Source organism: Manacus candei, unplaced genomic scaffold (genome assembly GCF_025592945.1).
Source record: "Manacus candei isolate 608988 ecotype Guabito, Panama unplaced genomic scaffold, ASM2559294v1 h1tg000053l, whole genome shotgun sequence".
Taxonomy (NCBI): domain Eukaryota; kingdom Metazoa; phylum Chordata; class Aves; order Passeriformes; family Pipridae; genus Manacus; species Manacus candei.
This window is the reverse complement of record NW_026138101.1, coordinates 5,154,928-5,180,141: the sequence shown is the minus strand read 5'-3', so window position 1 is coordinate 5,180,141 and position 25,214 is coordinate 5,154,928. Positions and strand designations below refer to the sequence as shown.

The 25,214-nt window shown below is 54.6% G+C and overlaps 1 protein-coding gene and 2 non-coding genes across 3 annotated transcripts in view; 1 reads left to right on the top strand and 2 right to left on the bottom strand.

The window, feature by feature from the left end:
• VAC14 (VAC14 component of PIKFYVE complex) overlaps positions 1–24,176 on the bottom strand; it is a 57,673-nt gene extending 33,497 nt beyond the window's left edge. The window contains exons 1-12 of the mRNA XM_051801827.1: positions 24,051–24,176; positions 21,674–21,824; positions 21,008–21,175; positions 20,279–20,341; positions 19,169–19,276; positions 18,278–18,387; positions 17,223–17,329; positions 16,226–16,360; positions 15,809–15,961; positions 13,760–13,814; positions 7,481–7,625; positions 7,119–7,184 (exon numbers count right to left, since the gene is read on the bottom strand). Of these exons, the coding sequence (XP_051657787.1) occupies positions 7,119–7,184; positions 7,481–7,625; positions 13,760–13,814; positions 15,809–15,961; positions 16,226–16,360; positions 17,223–17,329; positions 18,278–18,387; positions 19,169–19,276; positions 20,279–20,341; positions 21,008–21,175; positions 21,674–21,824; positions 24,051–24,154 (1,365 nt within the window). The 5' untranslated portion in view covers positions 24,155–24,176. The remainder of the gene's footprint in view (positions 1–7,118; positions 7,185–7,480; positions 7,626–13,759; positions 13,815–15,808; positions 15,962–16,225; positions 16,361–17,222; positions 17,330–18,277; positions 18,388–19,168; positions 19,277–20,278; positions 20,342–21,007; positions 21,176–21,673; positions 21,825–24,050) is intronic.
• On the bottom strand, positions 14,819–14,889 carry TRNAG-GCC (transfer RNA glycine (anticodon GCC)). Its single transcript has one exon. It is a non-coding gene; the product is annotated as a tRNA-Gly (tRNA).
• On the top strand, positions 22,644–22,714 carry TRNAG-GCC (transfer RNA glycine (anticodon GCC)). The gene has a single exon. It is a non-coding gene; the product is annotated as a tRNA-Gly (tRNA).
• Positions 24,177–25,214: the final 1,038 nt, after the last annotated feature.

Genomic DNA, 25,214 nt, shown 5'->3' with positions numbered 1-25,214 from the left:
TTCCAGCCGTGGGAAAGAGGCAGGGATCTCCAGCTCCTGCTGCTTCTTCCCCGCATGCTCCGGAGTGGGTTCCCAGCTGGAGATGGAGGAAAGGCAGGAGCGCTTGGTATGCACTGCACATCCCTGTGCTGAGCAAAGCTGGAGCTGGCGGCTTTGTGCGAGCCAGGAGGCTGTAAGAAAGCAATATCCTGCCATTGCCATGGCAACGACCGGCTGCGCCAGGCGCGAGCTGGTCCCATCCGTCAGGAACCCAGCGGCCGTCGGACCCCACAGCGCTGGAGCACGAGGGCCAGAGCCATTCCCAGCTGCCAGGCCAAGGTGTGATCCTGACAGCCAGCCTGGAGGATCAGCCCCCAAGGGGGTTTTCCTGGTCCCAAGGGGATTTCGGGAAAGATTTCCCGGTGGTGATGAGACACAGGACAGTGTGCTCTGCTCTGGGCGAACGTGAGGCTGGTTATAGGAGCAGGGGAAGCAGCATCGTGATGGATGGGGAGACCTGTCCAATGTCACAAGCCATTCCCAGCACAGGGATGAAGAGCAGCATGGAAGAGCAGCGAGCTCCGGGTGGTCGGGTAACCAGAACCAGGTTTTCTGACAGTTATAAATAAGTGGCTATTCCTCCTTCCTGGGAATAAGCAAGATTTCTCCCTGCATTGCCTCCGGATTTTGAGGGCACACACAACTGTCGGCTCCTCCAGATCTAGGTCAGGTTAATTTGCTGCTCGTTCTGGTTGAACGGAGCCGAGCCCGGCCCTGCCGGCGGCGCGGGGGGAAGAGCAGCCCCTGGATGTGTGTGCGGGATGGGATGGATGGGATGGATGGGATGCACCTCCCTGTGCGTGCGAAGCCCTGCCTGGATGCTCCTGGAGGAGGGGGAGGATTTGCCCCTGGTCAAAACGCTGGGCTGGCCCCCCGTGGCAGGGGGAGGGGAGGTGACCCCAAATCTGCTGCAGGCCCCCCAGGGCAAGGCTCAGCATCCCACAGCACACGCTGACTACCAGGACACCAGGCAGGTTAGGCAGCCGCTCCTGGGGCACACACACAGTGGGCAAGGATGCAGACTAAGCTCCTGAAGGTGCTCTCCCTGTTGGTATTTATGGAAAAGTTGGGGAAAAAAAAAGAAAATAAAATATTAAAATGCCTCTGTGCAGCAGGGAGATGCTCACGGGCAGCTTTGTGTGTCCCAGTGGGTGGGTATTCCCTGGACAATGAAATGGGGCACACAACAGCAGGGATAAGGTTATTCTTACCAGGGAGAAGATGGGAATTCAGCTGAAGCAAGATGCTAGCAAGTCGGAAAACAAGAAGTTTAAGGCCTGCAAAGCACTTCTTCAAAGGGGACCAAGAATCAGGGGGACTGTGGAAAACCTCACAGCATTTCCAGGACGGGCAAAGGCAGGTGGAGGAGCGACCCAGTGGGAACCAGGAAAATCCAAGGATGCTGCTAGGTGCTTCCTCCTGCTCCACCACTCAAAATGCAGCCCTTCAGCATGCACTGAGGCTTCTCCAAAGGGCTTTATTTATTTTATTTCTTCTCCCTCCAAGCCTTTTAGCCGTAGCCAGGGGAGGGAGATGAGCATGGGCAGGCAGTCCTGGAGCCAGGAGTGGCCAGCAGCAAAGCTGGCTGAGCCCCAGGCACACACAGTGTGGAAAGCAAACTTACATCCTCCCAGCCTCCACCAGCTTTAAAGACAGAAATAGAAAAGAAAACTCACCATTAATCTTCCCACAGCAATGTAACCAAACCTCTTTTCAGGTCCCCAGCACAGCAACTTTTATCCTGTGATCTGGCCAAGATCTATTTTTTTTTTTTGCATTCCCAGGAGGGGATGGGGAGCAAAGGGGAGGCAGCAGGGCTGGGGCCTTCTCCTCTCCTCCCCAGGGCAAATCCTGCCAGGTTATGCCAACAGTTGCTCACAGCACCAGGAAATACAGCTGGCAGTGGAGGGGGGGCACTTGGTAATACAGCCAAAACCAACCCAAACCAAGCTGGAACCTGAAAACTCCCTGTCCACCCTCCTGCTTTTGCAAATCCCCCAGCTGTCCCTGATGCTGGGGCTGCAAGGGCCAGGCTGCAGCACCCTGAGCATGTCACAGCTCAGAGCACCTCTTTAACTGTGTTTAATTGGCATATGGGGAGCTTAGCAGGCCACCTGATGCCAGTCACAGGGTGGGATGCCAAGGAGGTATTTCGTAGAAAGCTTAAGGTTGAAAAATACCTCTAAGATCATCAAGTCCAACCATCAACCCAGCACCACTGTGCTCACAACTAAACCACATCCAAGTGCCACCAAGTGCTGTTCTTTCGTGAATTAAAGAGCAGGGAAGGAGGCAACACAGGTCCAGCCAGCAGGACGGGGCTGGAAGAAGCTGGAACAGCCCTGGGGTATCCCTGCAGGCCATGCTGTGGGAGGCTGGATGCCTGCAAACCCTTCAAATTAACATCCAGAGTCCCAGAGCTTATGAAGGTAAAGGCTTTGCTTTCATTTGCTACCCTGTCTCCCATCCAGCATCTCCCTCCACACCCAGGGAGGGCACCCAAAGCCCAGCTCACGACATCCTGCATCCTACACCCCCATCCCACCATGGACCCTCTCTGAGACAGCTCCCCAGGGCAGGGATTGCCTTTCCTCCATGGCAGACAGGTATTCTGTGGTTTTAGACTGCTCCATGACTTCATCCAGGAACACTACAAGCACCTCCTTGAGCCCAGGCTGCCAGTTTGCCCCAGCTGTTGTTCAGTGTGGGTATAAACTCCATGTGTATATACAAGCCAGGAAATTATAGTCTGAAACTGGTGCTGGGTCTAGAAGTTCCCTATGGATCACACTTCCCACCACAAAACTTCCTATTCCTGCACTGTACAATGCACAGACTGCTGTTCAACCCAGTGGCCTTGCAATGTCTCGAGTCCTCAGAACCCACTTCTGCTTACAGGCTGCTTCCACCTACGGTAATCCAGGCTGACCACATTTTCCACCATCGAACTGGAATTATATACATCTTTCTATACTCCATTATTTCACTCCCAAGCTCACTGTCAGGGCAACTTCCCTCTTGAAAACCAGTGGCTTCCCTGCTTCAGTACCTTGTAGCTTTGAGACTCTCTCCAGAGAAGCCTTACCACCAAAAAAAGTTCAAACAGAAGCCAGGCACACATATGTTAGAGTTCTCTTTACAGTCCTTAGCTTACACCCTCTGCTTTGCACCAGGTCACAGTATTTCGGCCCTGGTGGATGAAAGGCTGGGAGCTGGAGCACAAGGGCCCTAAACCCAACAGAGCAAAGCTCCAAACCAAACCATGCTAAGACAGCTATTGGCTTTGGCACAAGCTTTTGTTCAGCTTCATTGTCCTGGGAATTGGGCACGATGGGAGAAGTTTGCCAGGATTTACTGTGAGAGCAGAGCTCGGAGCAGGGCAGAGACCTGGGCTTTGAAACCCTGCAGTGCTGCAGCAGGACATGCAGGAGGGCTGGAGGAGTCAACAGCAAAGGAGAGAGATGGCCATCGGGACACCACCACCCCTGGGCTTTCTTCTCACCTACTTTAATACTGGAAACCCAAGGGAGGGGAGAATGTTTCAGTTTGTCATGGACAAGTTGGCTTGAAGGTCGTGCAGGTTTTGCAGCACATAGAATCAGAGAATGGTTCGAGTAGGAAGGGACCTTAAAAGACCATCTGGTTCTAACTCCCCTGCCATGGGCATGGACACCTTCCACCAGATCAGGGTGCACAGGGCACCAACCAACCCGGCCTCGAACACTTTCAGGGATGGGGCAGCCACAGCTTCTCTGGGCAACCTGTGCCAGTGACTCACCACCCTCAGGGAAGAATTTCTTCCTAATACCTACCTAAACCTGCCCTTTGCAGTCAGTGGCAGCCCACGCTGAGCTCGCCCTCTCTAGGGAAGGACATCAACTCCTGAGCAGACTTCTGAAGGAACTACTTCTGTACTCAAAGCCTTGCCTGGCCACTGCACAATGCAGGTTCTCACGCTGGCAAAGCTGAGAGGAAGCCAGTCTATCCTGCTTCACATCAGACACCAGCTCCACCTCACACGTCATTCCTGCCATGACTCAGACAAAAGTCCCAGCACAACTTTCAACCTCCAGCAAGATTGAGGAGAGCAGATAAGCAGACAGGAACACGTTCAGCCATAAAGAAACAACCTCATTTTGAAGCCGGAAAAATGAAAACAAAGTAAAGAAAGAAATCCAGCAGCGTCACTGCTTCACAGTTTTCTCAGAGATGCCTTTACCTCCTGTTCAGTTCACCTGAGCTCAGCTCCTGGGTCCATTCAGGATCCAGGGAACTGAAAGGCTACATCCAGAGCTGGCTTTGCACTAGAAACTCACAGAAGATAATCCTAAAAACATGTCTTCTTTTCAGCAGTGCCTATCAGCAGCAGTGCCTTTACCCTGCAGCTGGAAAGGTCCAACCCACTGCTCAGAAAACATTTTCTGACTTTTCACATCAGTTCTTCAACGAGGGCTGCAAGACTCACACTGACAGATGAAGCAGCCAGTGGAGGAAAACCCACTCCCAGCAGGACCCTGCTATGTCTTGGAGCTGCACGGAAGTTTTTAAGCACATCGAATTTTAAGCAGGGCTTTTATAGACTGCCTTCAAAAGCAGATCTCAGATGCAGGACAGAACCTTCCCCTGCTGGGGAAGCACGAGGTGACGCAGTGCAGCAGCACGGCATCCGACAGCCGGGAATCCTGGATCCCGACTTGTCTACACATCAAAGGGAACTGCTGGTTTCAGCTTCGCTCCAACTTCTCCGTGCTGCCTCTGTGAATCTTAACTAGGTGTCTCTTGACCATTTATTTACTGGCACAAGAGGAGTGGGTAGGAAGGGGAAGAGGAGAGAAGGCAGAGATGACTCAGGAGGCTGCAGATACATCATGAGACACTGGCCCCTGTTCAGCACAGTGGAGGAGGTGCAACACCTTGTGCTACTTGAACGATAAAAACAGGCGTGAGACCTTAAAGGGCATGGATCCAGCTCCATCCAGCGTGAGTCTTTCCTTGCTTTAGGCTTGATTATTTATGGCAAGTGCACGGAGAGACTCAGAGCAGCTCAGCAAGACCAGATCTTAAAAATAAGAGACCTGAGCACAGTCTTTCAGTCTGATACACGGACTAGCACTGAGCCTCCAAAGCCAGACTGTCCTTTGGTGATGAGCTGGCGACAAACAGCTGCTCCAGGGCAGCTCCAGGGCACATCAGGAGAGTGACAGGTAGCCTCCAGACCATGCACAGGGGTAAGGGAAACCACAGCCACTGCAGAAGGACGTTCAACCTTGCTGGGAAAAAAGATGACGCCGACACTGCTGCCCAGCAGGTTCCCATGGGGAGAGCAGCATCGCAGGAGGAAGGCAGCAAAAAAACCCTCTGAAGATGTGTACACCTTCTGTTACACCACACAACGTGCACAGCCCTGCCTAGAAAGGGGAGGGAGATGCTTCCTCATCACAGAGCTGATGGTTACCTCATACAGGCCCCCATGCCAACCAGGTGATTCCCAGGCCATTAGCCAGGAGCTTCTGGGGATCACAGTCTGCTCTAGGACAACATAACCATGCACACAAATACTGTACTGACTAGGCAAGCACCCCACATCTCCTTTCCTAATAGACACTGACACTGCAGCTCAGTGTGTTCTCATCATTCCCCAAAATGTCCAGCTCAAAACCCCTCTACTACTTCAGTCATTTCTATTTCCTCTGCAGAGAGCAGCAAATCTGGTTGAGAGCCAGCTGAGCGGTGGTGTTTAATGGATTGACTTGTCTATGGATTTCCTTAAAAAAAAAAAAAAAAAGAGCCACCTCCAAACATTTAAATAAATAGAAGCCAGGATTAAATAAATCAGCTTAAAATTACTTTTGAGCCATTCCCAGTTATGTCACATGGAGGAAATGCATCACCAGGGTCCTTTCTTCACTGCTTTTTTCAAATATTAATAAGCAGTGTAATTGCAACATGACTCACTGCGATCTCCTGCCAAGCTGGAGAGACTATCTGCAAGATGCAGGCTTTCTAGAGCATTGCAAAGGCAGATGTGTGCTTGGGGACTCTTTTGGAAAGGTTTGCATCGTAAGCAGCAGGGGATGGAAAATGGCCAGGCAGTTGCTTGCCTTTGCAAGTCATTCCCTCACTTGCTCATTCCCTTCCCTCCTCTCACATGGGATTTATTGTAGGATTGGGGTTTGGTGCACTGAGCATGTAAGGCACAGCAGAGAGTGTGTGATTTTTATTCCATGAGGAAGGTCCTGGCTGAGAAACCAGCCAGAATCCTTTGCAATTCTGGGCAAGAGGTATCCAGCTGCTGGTGGAAGCTCTAGGAGTGCCTGGACCAGGCTGTGTGCCAGCCTGTCAGCCTCCAACCTGAGCACTAAAATGCTCCAGCAAACAACTGAGAGTGGGAGAAGACAACAACACTACTAAAATTGAGATGACTGGAACCAGAGAAGAGGGGTGAGGAAGAAAGACAAGGAAACAGGAAAATGGTGCAGCAGCTCAGGAAGGGAGCAGCATGGGAGATGAAGAGCGATGGCAGAGCAAGTGGTCTCACTCTCTGCTGCCTGATTCTCTTTGCTCTCCCAAGCTGAGTGGTTCCCAGCCAATCTGATGCCACGGGGCATCTACTGCAGCCCCACCAGGCAATGCTGCTGCTGCCCTCTGAGCAGTGGGTGCTGCTTAATTGCCTCATGACTTGGATCCGGCAGTGCTGGCTGAACACAATCCCCCTTGCATCTTCACAGAGGTTGGTGAAAGGCAACTGAATTCCCATTCACCAAGGATCTGATCATGACCCAGCCCCATGGGAAAGACACCAGCTCTGGGGTCTGAAGCACCAGCTGCTTTCCCAGGCAGGCAAAAAGGATTCTTAGGAGTTGGCTTTGAAGGGTCAACTCTCAGAGGTGGAAAAGAAGGTTTATACATCAGAGGGCCCCCAAGACAGCAGGGCTTCCAGCTGGATCTTCAGTTTGGCCCAGTCCCAACACTGGCCAAGCCTCACAAAATACCTCAGTTCAACCAAAAAACCCAAAGCCCAGCTAGATGTGGAGACAGCAAGCTTCCAGCAGGACTTGTGCAGCAGCTGCAGCACTTACTTCATCCGACTCATCTGAGAGGGTCCGCAGCAGGATGGGGAAGAGGCTGTCGGTGTGCCGGAACATCTAGGAGCAGAAAGGCAGCTGGCATCAGTCCTGGTCACTCCCTGCCACAGAACCACCTGCCCCAGGGGAGGCTGCAGAAAGCTTCCCCAGCATTTTCCACCTGAGCTGGAGAGCTCTTCTTCCTCAAGCTGCGGGGTATCCAGCAGCCAAAGCCTTCTCCGAAAAGGCAGGTGGACACGTGTTCCCACTGCTCCCAAGACAACTACAGCCCATTCAAGGGCACGGAGCAGGCTGGGAGTGCACAAGCTCAGGCCCAAGGGAAGAAGCAGGCTCAAAATGCTGAGTCCCCAACCTACCTTACGAGGAGTCTTGATGTACAAGTGGTAGAGCCATTTCAGGACTGCAATTCTGGTCATCATCCCAATGGATGTGTCGTGAAGGTGGCAGTCCAGCACCTGAACTATTCCATCCAGGTTCAGGGTCACCTGGATCCTCTCACAGCTGCACGGAAAAGAGTTTGGTTCAGTGCTGCAATGTCCAACTCATTCCTCCCATGGTTGGGAGGTCTACAGCACATCAAAGACTGCATCAAACATCTCAGCTCAAGCCCTCGCTAGACCAGAGCCCAGTCCAGCCAGGCCTTGAACATGCCCAGAAATGAGGCATCCACAGCTGCAACCCCTGCCAGTGCCTCACTACAAAATAGTTGGGACTTGCACCAGAACAGGAGACCCCCAGGCAGAAGAGGTCATGTTACAAGATTTTTGTGTCCTGTTTGTGGTCCTGAAACCTACCTGATGATTTCCCACCTCCTTGACAGTGGGGACATGGGAAATACCTGTCACAGGATCCTCGGTTAAGGAGAGATGATGGTTGGAACCAAGATGGTTGGAGGAGACCAGCAAGATGAAGCTACACTGAAGAGTATAGTCATGCCTGTCCTACCCAAGCTACTGAATTATTCAAGGCTGGACCAGGCTCTTGCCGATTTTTCCAGTGTGTGCAGAGTGGCCGTGCATCTCGTTTGATAAGAAATCCTAAGGGGCGGATTTCTCACGGTATAATTTGCAAGTAGAGCTGCAGCTTAATAGGATTTGATCTTCCCCAGGACACACGTTGTAAGGGCGAGACGAGGAGGCTGCGGCCCCTCACGGCCCTGCAGGGATCTGCCTGCTTGATCTCCCTCACGTAACAGATGCTGGGGGCTGAAAATCGCATTTCGCTTTGATATTGAAAACAACAGCCAAGGGCCAAACGCTCAGACGTGCGGAACTGAGGGGAAGGAGGGACCCACAGCATGGAGAGTTGGGAAGGGAGATGTCCAAGGGAGCAGCCTCCCAGGCCATTTAAGCCAGCCCTGAAAGAGCCCTGTATCTGGTTCTCCAGCAAAACCATCTCCCCCAGCAGCAGTGCAGCCTGCCATGCCCCCAGCACAGGGCTGTATGTGAAGAGGAGAATGAATCCTTGACCCGACATCTCCACGCAAAAATACACTTTGCCTGCGCAGGAGGGGGAAAAAGAAACCTCAGGGTAATGCATTTTTCAGAGGGAAGAGGCTGAAAGGACAGCTCAGAGAATCGGCATGAGAAGCTGTTCCTTTTGGAGGTGGCTTCGACGCTGTCACACCCACCAGCTCCGTGGTGCTGTAAGGCAGGTGGGGAGGATGCAGGGGGCCATGGTTTAGCACAGCACTGTCAGTCCACTCATACTGGACTTCTACCAGCACAGAAACAATTTCCAGCCCGTTTTGTGCCAAAATTGCTCGTGAAAACCCCTCCTCCATGGTTTTTGCAAGCATAGAGTACCTGCTTGTGATGCAGTACCTGGGCAGAGCTGGGGTGGCTCAAGCCAAAACCCACCTGAGTGGACCCCAGGAGGTGGCTGGGAGCACCAGGCTGACCTGGAGCCAGCCAGCCCCCAGTCATGCTGTGTATCACTGCCCTGCAGCTCTTTCAGGCTCAGCTCCCACCAGGAGGGATGGCAGCTGGGAAAAGCTCCTTTCCGGCTCTCCTCTGCCCGCATCTGCCGAGATAAACCTTTTAGGGGGGTTGCCGGCAGAGCAGCAGCTCGTTTACTCAGCACAAAACCAGGGCACCACCCTGAAAAGGTCCAATGAAAAATCGGAAATTGGGATAAAAATCTCCCACCTCCCACGCTCCTCTGCCTCTGAGACAGAGCAACCTTGGATTACCAGGGGCTGCTGCCTTTCCAGGGGTTACTGCAGCTCCAGCGTGGGCTCCCAGCTCGCCCTGGCTCTCCTTAATCCCCGGGAAGCGTGGAGCAGGAGCAGCAGTAATGGCATTGCATTAATGTGATCCTCTGGGCCTGCCACGCCGGCTCCCAGCGCCGGCATCTGCGGCAGGGCAGATGTCAGATGCAATCACTTCCATCTAACCCACTACCCCAGATTCTCCTCTGGAGGATGAACGTGGCCCTGGCACCGCCTCCGTGGTTTGCCTGTGACAGCCAGAACATGTTTTTAGGGCAGACTGAGCGATGATGGGGGCTGTGCCGGGCTCTCACCTCTGGATATTGGTGCCCTTTGCTCATGCTCAGCAGTGGGGCAGAACACCCACCCCCCAAGCACATACCCCCATCTCAGAAAGCACCCTCCAGCACGGGAACAGAGCTTACTTTAGCATGCATTCAACCCAAAGCAGTGTTTTTCACCCCATGTCCCTTATCGACTCATTTTCTCATTTCTCCCCTTCCTGCAAGGGCTTCTGCCAACCCTCTCCTCAGCAGTCACCTTTCCTCTGCCAATGCCTGAGCTGTCATCTCCCTCCTGGCCTCCTGCCTGGCCCAGCTGCTTTCCTGACCCCGTTTTCAGACAAGGTTAAGGCCCAGGCCAGGCTCTAGCCTTTAGGCGAGCCCAGCAAAGCGGCCTTGCCAAGGGTGGAAATATCCAGGTTCTTTCATTGTGGTCCAAGTCACAAGGGCAGCTCCCATACGGGCTGGCAGCTGTGCTGCTCAACGGGCTCGAGCCAGCGGCCAGGAGGTAAACAGCTCCTCTCTGCTCTCGGTCCCACAAGCTGTCGCTTTCTTGTCCTCCATCGCTCTCATTTCAGCGCTCTTGGCCTCCTTCTGCTTGCTGCAGTTTCCAAGATCTCCCAGGGAAGCGATGAGGCTAAGAGATCTAGGCAGAGGCATCCAGTCCAGTGAGCTGTAGATCACCCTGACAAGGGCTGGGACAGCGTGCCCGAGGTCCCCCTCCAGCTCCCTCACCCAAGCATGCAGTGAGAGCAGCAAAGGGAAGACATCTCCTCACTCCAGAACGGAAAGGAGGGCTGGGAGGAGCCACCCCAAAAGGACACCCTGAACCTTAAAGCTACACAAGACAAGCTGTTGGAGAATGTTTGGTGCCTGAGCTCAAAGAAAGCCATTATGCTGCCTTCAACCAAGCATTTCTGGGTGCTGTGTGGCACCCAGCACTCAAGCATTCCTCACCTCCAGAGATTCCCAGCTCCACCCTAAAGGTGTGTCAGGCACTTGGAATGGGGGTACAGCAACTTCCAGCATGAGACAAGCACCAGCAATTTTAGCTTTGTAGTGAGCCCTAACTACCACATTTAAAAGCCTGGTTAAAGCACAGCCTTGGGCAGTTCAGCCACGTGGCAGCCTCTTGCCCTTTCTGCAGAGCAACACACAGCTTTACGTGTCCATGTGCTGCTGAACACCACCCAAAACACGAAGCCTTCCTTCCATCAGGAAGGACCACAAAGGCTCTTCTGCAGATTCCGTGTCCCTTACCTAGTTTGGTGAGGGACTGTGGTCCCATCACCCACACTGCCCAACCCTGACTGCTTCCAGCTGTGCCTGACCATCTGCCCAGGAGCAGCACCAGGAAGCCATCTCAAACAGTCCAGGTCTTGTATCGAAACACCGATGCAGTTACAAGAGCCTAAAAAGCACTTTCCAGCTGTTTTGGTCCATTGACACAGGACAGACATCTGCATCTTCTCCTGCAGCAGCTCAGACCGACGGAAGGAAGCCCGGGCTCTGCTCCAGCAGCCACACTTCCACCTCCCCTTCCTGATCCGGTCTCACACCAGTGATTGCAGCAGCAGCATGGTCAGCCAGGCCACAGGAAGGCTCCAGTGCCTCTGAAACATGGTTCTGGTCCACCTTCAATGACAGTTTTTGCAGAAGCTGGAAGTGGGGACTCCCATCTGGATGGGGACCCCAAAACCCCTCCAGCCCTGTGCAGCCAGGCTCTCCCAGGAACCACTTCCGTCTTGGCACAGACACGGTCCCCATTTCCTAGTAGATGCCACCAGGAAACTCCCTCCAAGTGAAGCTGGCAAACACTTGGGAAGCATTTTGGATCACGTTTCAGGAGTGGGGGGTATGTGTGTGTGTGTGTGTGTCAGCTCGTGGCCACAGGAATGTGCCCAGCATCCATGTATCGAGCACTCAGACCTCATCATCTTCTGGGATGGCGTCTTCACGGAAGATGTGCCTCTGCAGACGCCAGGGCACGAGCTCCTCCGCCCCCACTGCCCGAGGTGCTCCCTTCCCTGCTGCTGCAGTGCTATCCCTCTGCAGCCGGCTGCGGGGAGGGCAGGAGGAGGGGGCGTGAGAGCTGGATGCTTGGTGAGAGCTGGATGCTTGGCGCCGGGCCATGCTCCATCACTGGCTCGCCGGGGGAGACCGGGGGAAGCGAGGGGGGGGGGAGGGAAACGAACAAAAACAGAAGCAGAGAGTGACTTCATCTTAAAAGGCAGCTGCAACTTCCTCCCTTTGCAGCTTTCCAGCTTTCCACGGTGACTCAGGGGCTTCCCGCGGTCCTGCCTTGACACCCAGTGGGCGCTCGGCGCAGCCGCCGCTCCCCGGCGTGAGTTACGGCTGCAAACGGCTGCGGGTGCCAGCTCTTGCCTTCCTCCGGCTCCAGGGCCAAGCCAGACAGTCTGAGCAATGCATAAGAGCACCAGGCAGACATCCAGGGCTCCCACCAGCCACGTACAGCCCCCCCAAACCCATGCCAGTCCCCCACGACGGATGCCACGGCAAAAACAATTCAAGTTCCATTGCTGGATCAAGCAGAGAGGTCACACTGGGTGGGGAAATGGGCTTCAGGGCAGGTAAACCCCATGATAAAAGCTGGAGTCTCCTGTTTAAAAGGGTTTAGGAGGAGCTCAAGAAGAAGTCTCTCTGCAAAGCCAGGTCTCTCAGAGATGTGGAGGGTCCTTCTTGCTGTCCCAGATGGTTTTCCCTGGTGCTGGAGTTGCTGGTAGACTACTTCAGTTTGGGCAGCCTTCTCCTTCTGTCTCTCTGTGACACTGGGATAACACCCCCCAGCTCCCCCCTGTTTCTGTCCCCCTTCAGTTTTCACTCCCTCTCTCCCCCAGGTGCAAGCTCTTCAGCACACAGCCCCAGCTATCACCTGTCCTCCTGACTTATTGCCTCTTCTTTTTCTTCCCCACCCCCTTCTTCATTTCAGCCCTAGGCACATCCCCCTCTGCACCTACTAAACTTTTAGGGCTGAGCAGGGTCAGGACCCAGCAATGACAAAAAAGACAGGAAAATCATTCAAGAGCCATAAACCAACATCTAGGTGCAAATTAAATGACCTGTACTTCCAAGAGAGAAAAAATTAAGGGCATCATTAAGACCAGGGAGTAGCTGGGCTGTACAGAAATGCAAAAAAGGAATGGAAGGTACACACCATCAACCTGAAAAGCTGATGCTTGCATTGCTCTGGGACGTGTCACGATGGGCATCACACTGGTAGGATGCAGCTAAAGCAACACATCCTATTTTGGGGATCACAACAACAAATAAAAATAAGCATCAGCACAATAAAAGTGCTGGAAATCACGACCTCTGAGTAAAGGAACTGCAGCAGCAGGAGGAAAGAAGAGATGCTATTAGAGCAGATGGATTTGTCCCCAAATTCAGACAGCTGGATGGGAGGAAAGGTATTTGCAGGAGACATGATTTAGATGAGACACTGAGAGAGAGCGTGCTGGGCACAGAACTGGTGCAGGGCTGACTAATGCCACACAAGGTTGCCAGGGGTGCAAGACCACTCACCTCTGTGGCCCCAGATCCAGCCCCACAGGGAGCTGCCAAGGCTGCAGCCTGGAGCAGGGTCAGTGCCCCCCAGGCTCTCCTGCCAGCCCCAGACCGTCCATGTGCCACGTTCCTGTGAGGCCTCTGTGCCTCCAGAAGATGAGCACACAGTTCCTCTCTCACCATTCCATTACAAAGGCAGAAGGGAACCAAATGCCTTCTGTACTGGCCAAGCTAGAAGAGCCATAAATGAGACAACCTCCTCTCCAACTTCACCCTGTTTTTTAGGGGGAATGCACAACCATGGAGGCTTGAGGACAGGTGAGGTGCAGATTCCTCAGTGCACAGACACTCACTGCCTCATTGGGGGGCTTTGCAAGGTCTCTTCAGGAGAAAAACCACCTCAGTTTACCACAAACTCAAGACATTTTGGTGCAAAAGTTGTAAAGAGAAGAAGTCAACCCCTAGAGCATCCCCAGGCATCCACCCTACTGGGACCCCAACTGCTTCCCAGCTCAGCCCACCCTTCCTCACAGCTCTGTCTGCATCTGTCAGTCCTTGTCTGTACCCTGAGAAGCCTTCCCTTCTTGTCAAGCCCCTCTGAAGCAACAAACAGACCCTACCTGGTCACTGTGAAGACACTGCTGTTGCTGGAGTCACCAGATGCATCCAAAGACCCTGGGGGCAGGAGAAGAGGAGACACAGTTAGTGGGATGGCAGGGAAGTTGGACAGCAGGACTGGGAGGCTGGAGAGCTACATGACCTTCTGCAAAGACATCACAAGCCATTGTTTGAAGGCCTGGGGACCCAAAGAATCACTTCTGCCTGCAGTGAGCATTTTACACTCCTTGTCAAGCTCTTCTCTGCTGCCAGAGAAGTTGGTACAGGACTGCACCTACCCAGCAAAATGCAGGTGGCACAGCTTCAGACCTCTGCCCCAAACTGGATTTCCTCTTCTGTAACAAAGACTCAGACACATCCTTCTAATGGTTTCAATCATTCTGAAAGTAGCCCAGAACTGCAGAGCTGCCTTCAACTGTCCTGATTTCAACACCTCGAGATACCACACACACAGGGAAGGTGGAATCCAACCCAGGACATCTCCACCTGGCCATAGCCTGACTCCATGTGGAAGCCAAGACACCCAAACAGCTTTTCAGTCTCTGCTTGGTGCTAAAACTGGGTCTTGCAAGCACAGTGACAAAGCACTGCAGGATGAACTTGACTCTTTGTGCCCCCTTGTGCCAACAGCCTCTACTCACACAGACAGCGCCACCGCCACATCAGCACTCCCAGGGAGCAGGGCTGAGAGTTTCTGAGGGAAAAGCATCACAGCTTTTCCTGATCCCGCCTGCTTCAAGGTGAAATTTAACCCCAGAGGGGTCGAGATTAAAGCAATTAAGTTTCCTGTTGATGTTTTAAAGCTCTTCTGCAACAGATTTTAATACAAGGAGGTATTCTCGGGACAAATGAGGAGTAAAAAAGAAAAGGTTTTGCTGCCATGCTATGTTAGTGCATTTTCTGCTTTATCCCTTCCAAAAGGAGACCCTGCGTGGCGTTTGGCAGTGAAAGCTTTTGCACTTTTGTTGAAGATTAAGGTGCTTCCTTAGGCTGAGATTATGAGGTGCCTGGGTCCACGTTATGGACAGAAATCAAAGCAAAAAAGGAGGAAAAACAAGCGTTGCATTGGCCGGGAATCGAACCCGGGCCTCCCGCGTGGCAGGCGAGAATTCTACCACTGAACCACCAATGCTGCCCTGGGAGCTACCCCGGCCTGCTCCTGCCTGCCCGTGGGCAGCAGGACACGGAAACCCTTCCGTCTCAATTCCACCCCCTGCTCCCTCTCACTGCAGAGTTTTCTGCTGGCGGGTGCGTTACAGAAGAGCACCGGGCTGAGGGTGCAGCCCCAGACCAGCACGGCTGAGCTCACGGGATTTAACTGTCGCACACATAATTCGCACACCTGCACAACCAAGACGTGCTGTGCCAGAAGCAGTGTTTAGTCATGCCAGGACAACGGCACCCAAGGGATACCAGAGGGCTGAAGCCACTGCTGCTTCCAGGCATTGGTGCACTGGGACTGCTTAGTTTCTTCTCCACTGAACCCTCTTCCAGTCTGCTTACAAACGTCTGCCCTTTGTGTTCTGGAAATTTTAGGACTGGGACAATATCCACAGGATGGTCTGGAGAGGACCATGAATTTGGAAAGGATCCAAAATCCTTCTCCTTCCCTTTCTTTACCCTTGTCCACCATCAACACCCTTCATGCGCATGTTGATGCACCCCCAGGACAAACACAGCTCTCCTAGCTCTCTATTGTCATTTGGATGACAATAGCTGCTCTTGAACTATAAATGATCTTTTTCAGGTCAACTTAATGACTAAGTCAAAGTGGAGGGTGGTGAGGGGATGGGGATGCTCATGAGGGAACACAGCACTGCAGCACCACTTGGGCTCCAGGCTGGACCAATGACCCTCTTAAGAAGACTGCACCAAACGGGTCTCTCTCAGCAGAGATCTGCGAAACAGAAAGCAGAGAGGTCCAAAGAAAGCAGAGAGGTCCCACATGTCCTGAGCTGCTTCAAGACACCAAACCAACTCAGGAACTTCTCTTGAGAGCCTTCCCTTGACCTTCCTCACACCTCTAATGGTCCAGATCAATGGGGACTCACCGCTGGATGCTGCCTCTGGCTTGGAGAGGGACTCCTCCGGGGTGGGTTCCTTTGGTATGTCTATCGACTGTTTGGCCTCATCCATTTCATCATCCTCTGGGATGACCAGCTTCATCAGGCTCTGGTTGCACACGTTTGCCACCTCCTTGATGTCTGAGTGAAGGCAGTGTAAGGAACACACGTGGGTAGGTGCCAGCCACGGAGAAGCCACCACAGCCCCACCAGGGCTGCCCCAACCCAGCTACTGCAACCCCACTCACGTCCAAACGGCCAGTGTGGGTGTTAGCACTTGGAGGGAGGCCTTCTCCTGGCCCTCTCCAGCCATGCAGCTGGACCTGCGCCCCAGGGGCAGGAAGCAGGTGCTTCCCTGTGGGTTGCTGTAGCAGGAATGGGAGCAGCTCCGAGTTACAAGGATACTCTTCTTGCGATCATCGTAGGAGAGACACGGCAGGACCGCGGTCAGGATCCCTGAGGAGTAGGGCAGCATCACCCGGCCAGCCAGCTGGATGAACTCCCTCATCCAGCACATGGCTGTAAGCTGGATCAGGTCATCTGGAAGACAGGAGACAAGCAAGGGTGAGGGAAAGGACAGCACTGGCAGCTGAGCAAACCCCGTAAGCCAATGACCACCTGCAAGCATGGAGCTACCTCTGCTCCATCCAGAGAGACCCTAGCCTGGGAAAGCTCAGTCCCAGAGGAGATCAACTAAGACCTGAATCTGCAGTGAGGCTGAGATTAAACACAATCATTAAGTTTTAGAGTTAACCCCCTTCAACTTATAATGAAGGTTTTCTCATTTACAAGTATTCAGTCAAGCTTACCAATGCATAAGGACATTTCCACTGTCACACCCATTGCAGCTGTGTATCTGGGTCAAGCACTGTTCCTAGAGTTGGGGTTTTAACAACCTCCCCAAGCTCTGGGGCACTCTGTTCGTGCAAGGTCAGGTTTTAGGCTTAAGCAGTGTCAGCTTAATGAAAAGCCAGCAATCTCCCAAGAAACCCACTCCCACCCAGCAATGCTTAAAGAGCAGTTTAAGCTCAATGAGCACAACCTGGGGACAAGACCCTTCTCAGGAAACACATCCAGCTGCAGCTGTAACCCTCTGCCACTGCCTACACAGCAGACCCACAGGAGCTGCACTGCAGCACTGGCACAAAGCCCACACACATCCAACTGTCTGGCCTGTGCACCTTGTGCCACCAGAGGTTATGGTAAGCCCTTAAGGAGATCCTTCCAGAAGTGCTGCATATCCACAGGTGCCATGCACAGCCAGATATTTTCCTTTCAGGCCCCTCTGCTCTGGGAGGATGCCAGACCTGTGTTGTGTCTGGGCAGTAGTGCCAACTGTGGGAGAGCTGCCTCCCACCACAAACCAGGAGCTGGGTGCCACCGCTCGGTCCTGTGCACTCACCCGCTGCCTGGCAGTGGATCACCAGGATATTGGCCATTTCTGCAAACTTGACACTGGAGGGATTCTTCTTGATCTCCTTGAGGAATTCCCCAAGAGCCACCTCGCACCTGCGGACAGGCAGAGCAGCTGGTCAGCGCACGTCCCCTTGGATGGAGAAGTCAGGGAGAAGTTATGGAGACAATCCTGCAGGGTCACATGGAAGGGTGCTGGTGGCATGGCAGAAGTGCCTCCCCACAGGGGCAGGGCCAGGAAGGGACGAGGCTGAGAAGCTCATCCTGCCCCACAGCAGGGACTGCACACAGCTGTGAGGACAGAGGCAATGACGGCCCAGATCCCTCCAAACCTTCCCAAAACTCCCCCACAGCCACTGTGGATATGGAGGTGCCTGGGATGAGGAGCACAGAGGGGAGCAGCTGGGCAGCCAACATCCAAAGTTTTCAGTGCTGGTTCCTCAACATGTGGATGCTGGGAAACAAAGATACAGAGAGGATCCAGAAGGGCTTGGCAGGAGGATAGGCCCAGGCTGGTCTCGCCACTTACTTATGCACCACAAAACAGGTCCAGCCACTCTCTCCCAGCACAAAACACCAGGATCCTCTGACCCCTCTGAGAACACACAGCCAATCCTGCGCTTCAAAATGCCTCTGTCTTGGAATCAGCAGTGTATACATGGAGCAAGCTCCCAATGCTTTCTCCTGTTCTCCACCCAGGAGACGCTGGGCTGGAGCTCTGCCTTGCTGAGAGAGACTCACATGCTGCTTCTTCAGAGAGCTCGTACCCCATCCCAGCAGCACAGTGGCTGTGAAGTCAAGGCTTCAACCAAGCCAAAACAGTCTGTGCCCCAGGCACAGAGCAGGGTGCCCTCCCCAGCCACAACAAGCCGGGAGAGGCCCTTGCCAAGGACACTTTGATCCCCCACCCAAGCCGATCCGCCTCCCACCACACCCACAGGGTTTTGCTGCAGTTATACAGAAGAGCTGCAAACCAAGGAAGAGGGTGATGGATGGACAGCAAACATGACACAGCCCTCACACCCCGCCAGCCTTCACACTCACATTTTCCGTATCTCCTTGTTGTTGTCTCCCAGGATCTGGAAGAGCCCGTCCAGGATTTCTGGCAGGTAATCCAAGAGGTTGATGTCAGGCACAGACTCCAAGACTAGGATCTAGCTCGGGGAGGAGTAAGAAAGAAAAGGTGAGTTTTGGAGAAGCTGATTAACATCACCAGCACAAATCTGGCAGGATACTGAGGAATTCAGAGCTGAGCTGTGTGGGATGGGGGGAAGAAAAAAAGGACAGTGTGGAGCTGCCCATCTCGGGAAGCAGCTGAGCTGGCACAGGAAATGAGTGATCAGCCTGCAGCACTGCTACATTTCCAATCACAGCTCTGTAAAACAACGCAGGGATCAGGAATGACTGCCAAGGCACATGCAGGCAGACCTGGGATGGCAGTGGTACAGCTGAGAGTCCAGGGACACACATCTCCTCAGACTCCAACCAGGCACCAAGAGCTTCTGCCCTGCACAGAGAGGAGAAAGCAAGGGGGGATCCCTTGCCTCCCAGAGAGCAACATCCCTCCATCACTGCTGGGTGATGAAAAGCAGCCTGGCACTGTCCCTTGGTAGACTATAACCTCTAGACCACAGTATGTCTATTTATACAAGCAACATTTTGACTGTACTTTCTAACTTGGTGTGTAGTGTCCTGAACAGGTTGGCAGAAGCACAGTGTGATGTCCCTGTGACTGCACCAGCAAGGTGACAGGGAACTGCCCTTTTAAAGAAGGTTAAAAACTCGGCTGGTTTAAAAACCTGCCCAAAAAAATCCAGGTGCCTGAGCTCACACATTGCCGTGGATATCTGCAGTTTGCCCAGACCCAAGAAGCTGATGAGACACAATATTCTGGAGTTCAGACTGGCAGGAACATGTGGCACCCTGTGCACCTACCCAGGATATGATGAACAGGCGGGCATACTGGTTGTTGGAGTAAATCCTCTCACGCAGCAGTGGGATGAAGCCCACCAGGTCAAACTGGTTGCTCTCTGTCACGATATCCTGCAGAGCCCAAGCAGAGGGTGTTAGGAGGGATGGCTGCCAACCCATGTCCATGCAGACACCCCACCCTGTCTTTTTAAGGCACATGACAGGAAAAAGATGACAACCAGATGATGCACGAGTCTGCAGGTCATGAGACCTGGGGAGAAGGAACCACACAGTTTATTCAGGCAATGAGCTAGGAATTCCCCCCCTTGGGCAGGGACTGAGCAAGACCCAGAGAGGGATGCTCCTGCCTGCTGTGTGGCAGCCTGGCTGAACAGGAGGACGATGGGAGCATCTCCAACTCATGCCTCAGTGGTGTGCTGCACACATGAGCAAGCACTTTTGATGCAGCCACACGTATCAGGGTGGGGAAGTCCCCAAGCTTCCTTTAAAGCTCTTTCTACACGCTTGGTGGATTTTGCTGCCTGGCTGAGTCTCTCACCCCGGTGTGGCAGAGCTGATCTCCCAGCAGGATGGTTTGCAGCAGGAGACTGGTTTAACTGGTGTGATAAAGAGGAGTGAGGGTAGGATCTGGGAGGGAGCTGCTCGCTTCTAAACAGCAGGAAAAAAGGAACTGGGAGGTCTGTGACAGTAAAAGCTCATCAGCAGACACAACAGGAACGGGAACCAAGCCCTGCTCCCCAAAGCAGCAGCAGAGCAGCTCTGCTCACAAAGTGACCCATCTGAGCAAGGAACAGCAGAAGAACAGCCCTTCTGTTGCCTGGGACTAGGGTGAAAACCCGGTCAGACTAAAACCTTGCTTCCCCCAGTTCCCAGGAGTTGAATGCACATGTGGCCCTGGGATAACCCACCAGCCCCTCCATCCAGCCACCCTAAAAGGCCCCCAGACCCTCAATCCAAGAGGTTGTGGTCCGTGAGAGAAAGAAATGTTTTATCAGCAGCCACAGGACTGAGATGGGATGGTTTTAGCACCTGCAGCCTCAGGGACTGACATATCCCCCACCAGGACATGCCTCCAGCCTACACCAAGGACTCTCAGCTGGAGAGCAAAACTACCTTGAGGAGCCGATCGAGGAGCTCGGAGCCGCTTTTGACGTTTGGGTCAGGATCAGCAGCCAGCTGTGAACGACAGAAACAAGAGCCATTGCAGCACTGGGTCCCAGCTCTGCTCCCTGCTCTGCAGTGCAGCTCCCAGCAGGCTCACAGGACTGTTGCTCTCCTCTGGCATTACAGGGAAGGACAGAGAGGAAGACCCTTTATCTCCAATTTCTCATTAGGCTCCACCAAATTCTCCGGAGAGACTTCCTAAGGGGAATACCAAGCAAACTTCACCTCCCCCTGCTATGCAGGTTTTCATGGGCCAGTCATGCCCTCAAGAAGGGGACAAATACAAGTTAGCAGTGAAAATCTGCAAAGACATAGACATGGTTTTGACCCTACAGACCCCACAAAGCTGTAGTGCTGCAGAGCCACCTCGCCTGCAGCAGCTTTCTCAGCCTCATTTTCGAACACCATTCAACAAGGAGCAGGAAAATACATCCTGGAGGTGAGGATGAGCAGAGAGCAAGGTATCTTACAGTGAACTCCACACCCACAGCATCAGTGAAACCGTGTGGAAACTGCTCATTTTGTCCCTCAGACCTGTCTGGGTCAAAGTTTACTTGGAACACTGACCTTGGACAACCCGGTTTGTTTGACTTGGAGACGTCGAGGACTAGGGAAGAAGCCTCAGAACTCAAGTGTGGGAAAGAAAAGCATATGGGGGTTTAAGAGGAAGCTTCTTACCTTGCTGAGGCCATCAAAGAGCACATTGAAGTGCGGGAGGACAGAGCCTCTGGCCACCTTGACGATGTTGTAGAGAGCCTCGCAGGCGTAGTACCGCAGGCGACTGTCGGCGTCATTGAAACACGTCAGCACCGGCTCAATCAGCTCCTTCAGGTACAGCCCAGAGTCCTGGTGGACACAAGGAGACTGCTCAGCCAAGGACCATGGCACAGGGAAGAGATGGCACTGCCCTGGCACGTACTGCAAACATCCTGCCCGTACCTCAGCCCTCCTTCCCAAAGATCCTGCTCGTGCTGCCGGGGCTGCCTGAGCTGGGGGGGGGAGGTGGAAGGGCTGCAACTCCTGTCAGCTCTGCTAACACGAATTAGCACCCAACCTGCTGAGTCTAGTCCAGCTGCTGGAGACTCAGGATGGACAGACGCACTTTAAACACGCCTAGGGGGAGCTGCCAAGATGTAGCCCAGGCCAGAAAGCGCTCCAGGGCCCAAAGGATGAAGTTGGGTGGGCTGGGAAAACTCAAACACGACCCAGCTGAACGCTGCGAGGCAGGGAGGGAGCCAGGGAGCTGCAGGGCCACCAGCCCAAGTCTCCCCATCACACTGACCCAGGAGGAACTACTGTTCTCACACCACAACCTGCACGAGCCCCAGACCCCACGGCACCCACCTTGCCCAGGGCGATGGAGCAGGCTGCCAGGCCAATGAGCCCCCCTTTCCGGCTGTGGGGGTGCTGGGAGAGTGCAAACTCCTGTGACAGGATCTGGATGACGTGTTTGATTTGAGATGTGTTGTTCTGAGCCACAAACTCTCGCACCAGCCTGGGGAGAGGAGAGGAGAGCACACGGGGGGGGTTTTAGGTTCTGCCCGATACAAATGCTGAGGGGTTTGGTTCCCCACGGGGACTTTCAGCCATGACAAACACCAGAGAAAGCGGTAATGAAATGGGGAATGCTGACAGGATCCACAAGTGAAACTAGAGCTCTCCCCTCCGCCCTGCTCACATCCAACAGCAGCTCACTGCCCTCCTGCTGCTCCAGCCAGCAGCCTCCTACACCACTCAGGAGCTCTAAGCCCAGGATGGGCTCTCAAGGGCCACCCCAGTGCAGCTGTTTGCTTGCAGAGAAGAAGTTACCAGGTCTTCAAACCCTCTCTCCAACAGGGCAGGTCATTTATCCCCAGCAGGGCACAGAACAGCAGCCCAGAGGAGCTAAGCACAGACCAGGAGTGCTGGTAGCTCAGCACAGAACTGCTGCCCACCAGACCCACACACAGTGCCAAGATTTTGGACCTTTCCCAGCCACCCACACACTGCTTCAGCTGATACCCCATACATTTAATTTTATATTAACAGTATATTTAAATATGCTCCTAAACAGCACGAGCCTTAATAAAAAGCCAACCCAGTTTCCATACGCAATACCTGCTCCACCCCAGGAACCTACAGCTCGTTACCCAGAGATAATTAATGCATCACCCTGCTCAGATGAATGAGCTCCAGCCTACGGAACTGCTTCCAGGTCCCAGCTCGTCCGTCCAGCCTTTTGGTCCCTGTTTCCCTGCGGCAGAGCCGCTGGCCAGGCAGGGAGGCACAGGCAGCTGTGGAGGCAGCTGTGGAGCCAGCTGTGCAGGCAGCTGTAGCATTGGTGGTTCAGTGGTAGAATTCTCGCCTGCCACGCGGGAGGCCCGGGTTCGATTCCCGGCCAATGCAGTGCTGTTTTTCCTCCATTTTTCTTGGACTTCTATCCACAACACAAGACTCGGGCCCCTCAAAAATTCTGCCTAAATCAATAACCTTCACCTTCACTGTCAATAAAGGTGAAAAAGCTTTCACTGCCTAATTCCATACAAGGTTTCTTTGGCACTATATGGATCTCACACTGCCCTCTCCCAAACAGGGGCCACTGGCCAGTCACGCACTTTATAATCCAGGCAAATCATTACAGAAAATGTTCATGAACTTTCCTTCCCAGGATTATGAACACCAGCTCTGCTCTGACCTTAGCAGCTGCTCCCTTTCTCTCCAGGGGCACCAGGCAGCCCCTCCCTACTCTTCCTACTCCAAAGCCAAGTTCTCCAACAGTTACAGCCTGACCCTTTCTCCCAACAGCTGATTTAGGGAAAATGGCTCCATCTCCAGTCCTGCTCCAAAAAGAGGAACACACCGAGCTCAAGCAAGACAGACCATTGGAGTGATCACTTTACTGCTTACATTTCATGGATGGAGCTTTGCTTGAATGTGAACAAGTTTACAGACTTCCTTAAAGGGTTCAAGATTTAATTAATGAGGCAAAAAGCCATGGAAAGTGAAGTGCAGCATCAGAGAGCCTAAAAGCAGCAGGAGCTGCTGCTCCTGCATCACCAGCCAGAGGACAAGGAGGTTCCTGAGTTGAGAGGCAGCAAGTCCCTCCTGGCTCAGTGCCATGGACATGGGAGAGATGCTGCTGGGGCTGTTCTGTGATGGGTTTTGGATGATCTAAACCTGTGAGATCTGCAGAAAAGGTTGGCCCTTGCCGCCTTCCTCCTCATACCCTTCCCAAATCATGTTTGCAGACTGATTAGCTGAACTGTCTGACCCCAAAGCAGACTTTGGTTGGTATAAGCCAAGCACAGACTCACGGTCCCCCCAGCGTGACCCCCAGCCCCACTGGGGTCACCCCTTCCCTCGGCACGCCAGATCCCCACGGCCCCCCCAGTGTGACCCCCAGCCCCAAAGCCCCCAGCTCCCACTGGGGTCACCCCCTCTCCCTGCTCCGGGCCTCCCAGGTCCCCCCCGGGGTGACCCCCACCGCCGCAGCCCCCGGTTCCCACCGGGCACAGCCGGGTCGGTCCCTCCCGCCGCCCCCTGCCCGGTGGGAGCTGGACCCACCCCAAGCATCCCTGACCGGCTCCCGCCACGCGGGGGCCGCGGGGAGCCCCGGCACGCCAACACCCCTCCCCGCCCTTCCCCGGGGAGCCGGGTCGGCCTCTCCGGCCCCATCCCCGCAGCGGCGCCGCCCTCGATTCCCGCCGCCCTCTCCGGTTTCCCGGCATCTCCCGCCCCTCACTTCTCGATCTCCAGGGCCGCCACCTTCCTCTTCTCGTACAGCTTGTCGGTGAGCGCCCGCACCACGCCGGGCGCCAGCGGCGCCAGGTCCCGCTCGGCGTTCATGGCCCCGCCGCCGCCGGGCGGCCACGTGACCGCGCCCGGGACCGCGCCCACGTGACCCCGCCGGCGCGCCCACGTGACCATCGCGGCCCCGCCCCCGGGACCCGCCCCCGCCGCCGAGGGGCTCGAGGGAAAGGGCGGAGCGGGGAGCGGGAAGCTGAGCGTGAGGCAGAGAGTGTCCGGGGGGCAAGAGGGCCAATGATCCTGGCCTGGATCGGGAACAGTGTGGCAGCGGGACCAGGGAAGTGATTCTGCCCCTGGGCTCAGCACCGGCGAGGCCACCCCTGGAGTGCTGTGTCCAGTTCTGGGCCCTCAGCTCAGGAAGGACATGGAGGGGCTGGAGCAGGTCCAGAGAAGAGCAACGAGGCTGGGGAAGGGACTGGAGCACAGGTGCTGTGAGGAGAGGCTGAGGGAGCTGGGGGGGCTCAGCCTGGAGAGGAGGAGGCTCAGGGGAGACCTCCTCACTCTCTACAACTCCCTGCCAGGAGGGGGGAGCCAGGTGGGCGTCCCGAATCCAAGGGGTGGGGGAGCACTGGGCAGTGGGAATGCCGGCGATGGGGATGCCGGCGATGGGGATGCCGGCCGTGGGGATGCCGGCCGTGGGGATGCCGGCCGTGGGGATGCCGGCCGTGGGGATGCCGGCCGTGGGGATGCCGGCCGTGGGGATGCCGGCCATGGGGATGCCGGCTGCCGGCGCTGCAGTGGCGGAGCGCGGCCAGGCGGGAGCGCCGTGCCCCTGGAATGTTGCCGGGATCATCCCGGCTCCGGGCAAAGCTCCGGCGGGACTTTGGCGCTGGAATGAGCCTCGTCCCGGCCGGGGGGGAGCCCGGGCACCGGGACCCCGAAACACACGGCCACGGGGCGGGGGAACGGCGGAGGCTCGTGGGGAAGCTGCTGAACGTGCTCGTTCGCGACCCAAGAGCACGCAGCCCACGGGTCCACGCTGTTAAATGCCGGGACGCGATCCAGAGACTTCTCCACACGGGAAGGGATTTCCCTGAAAGACAGTGCACATCGAGAGAAACGAGAAGTGAATTTGCAGATGACTTTCCCTTGCACTATC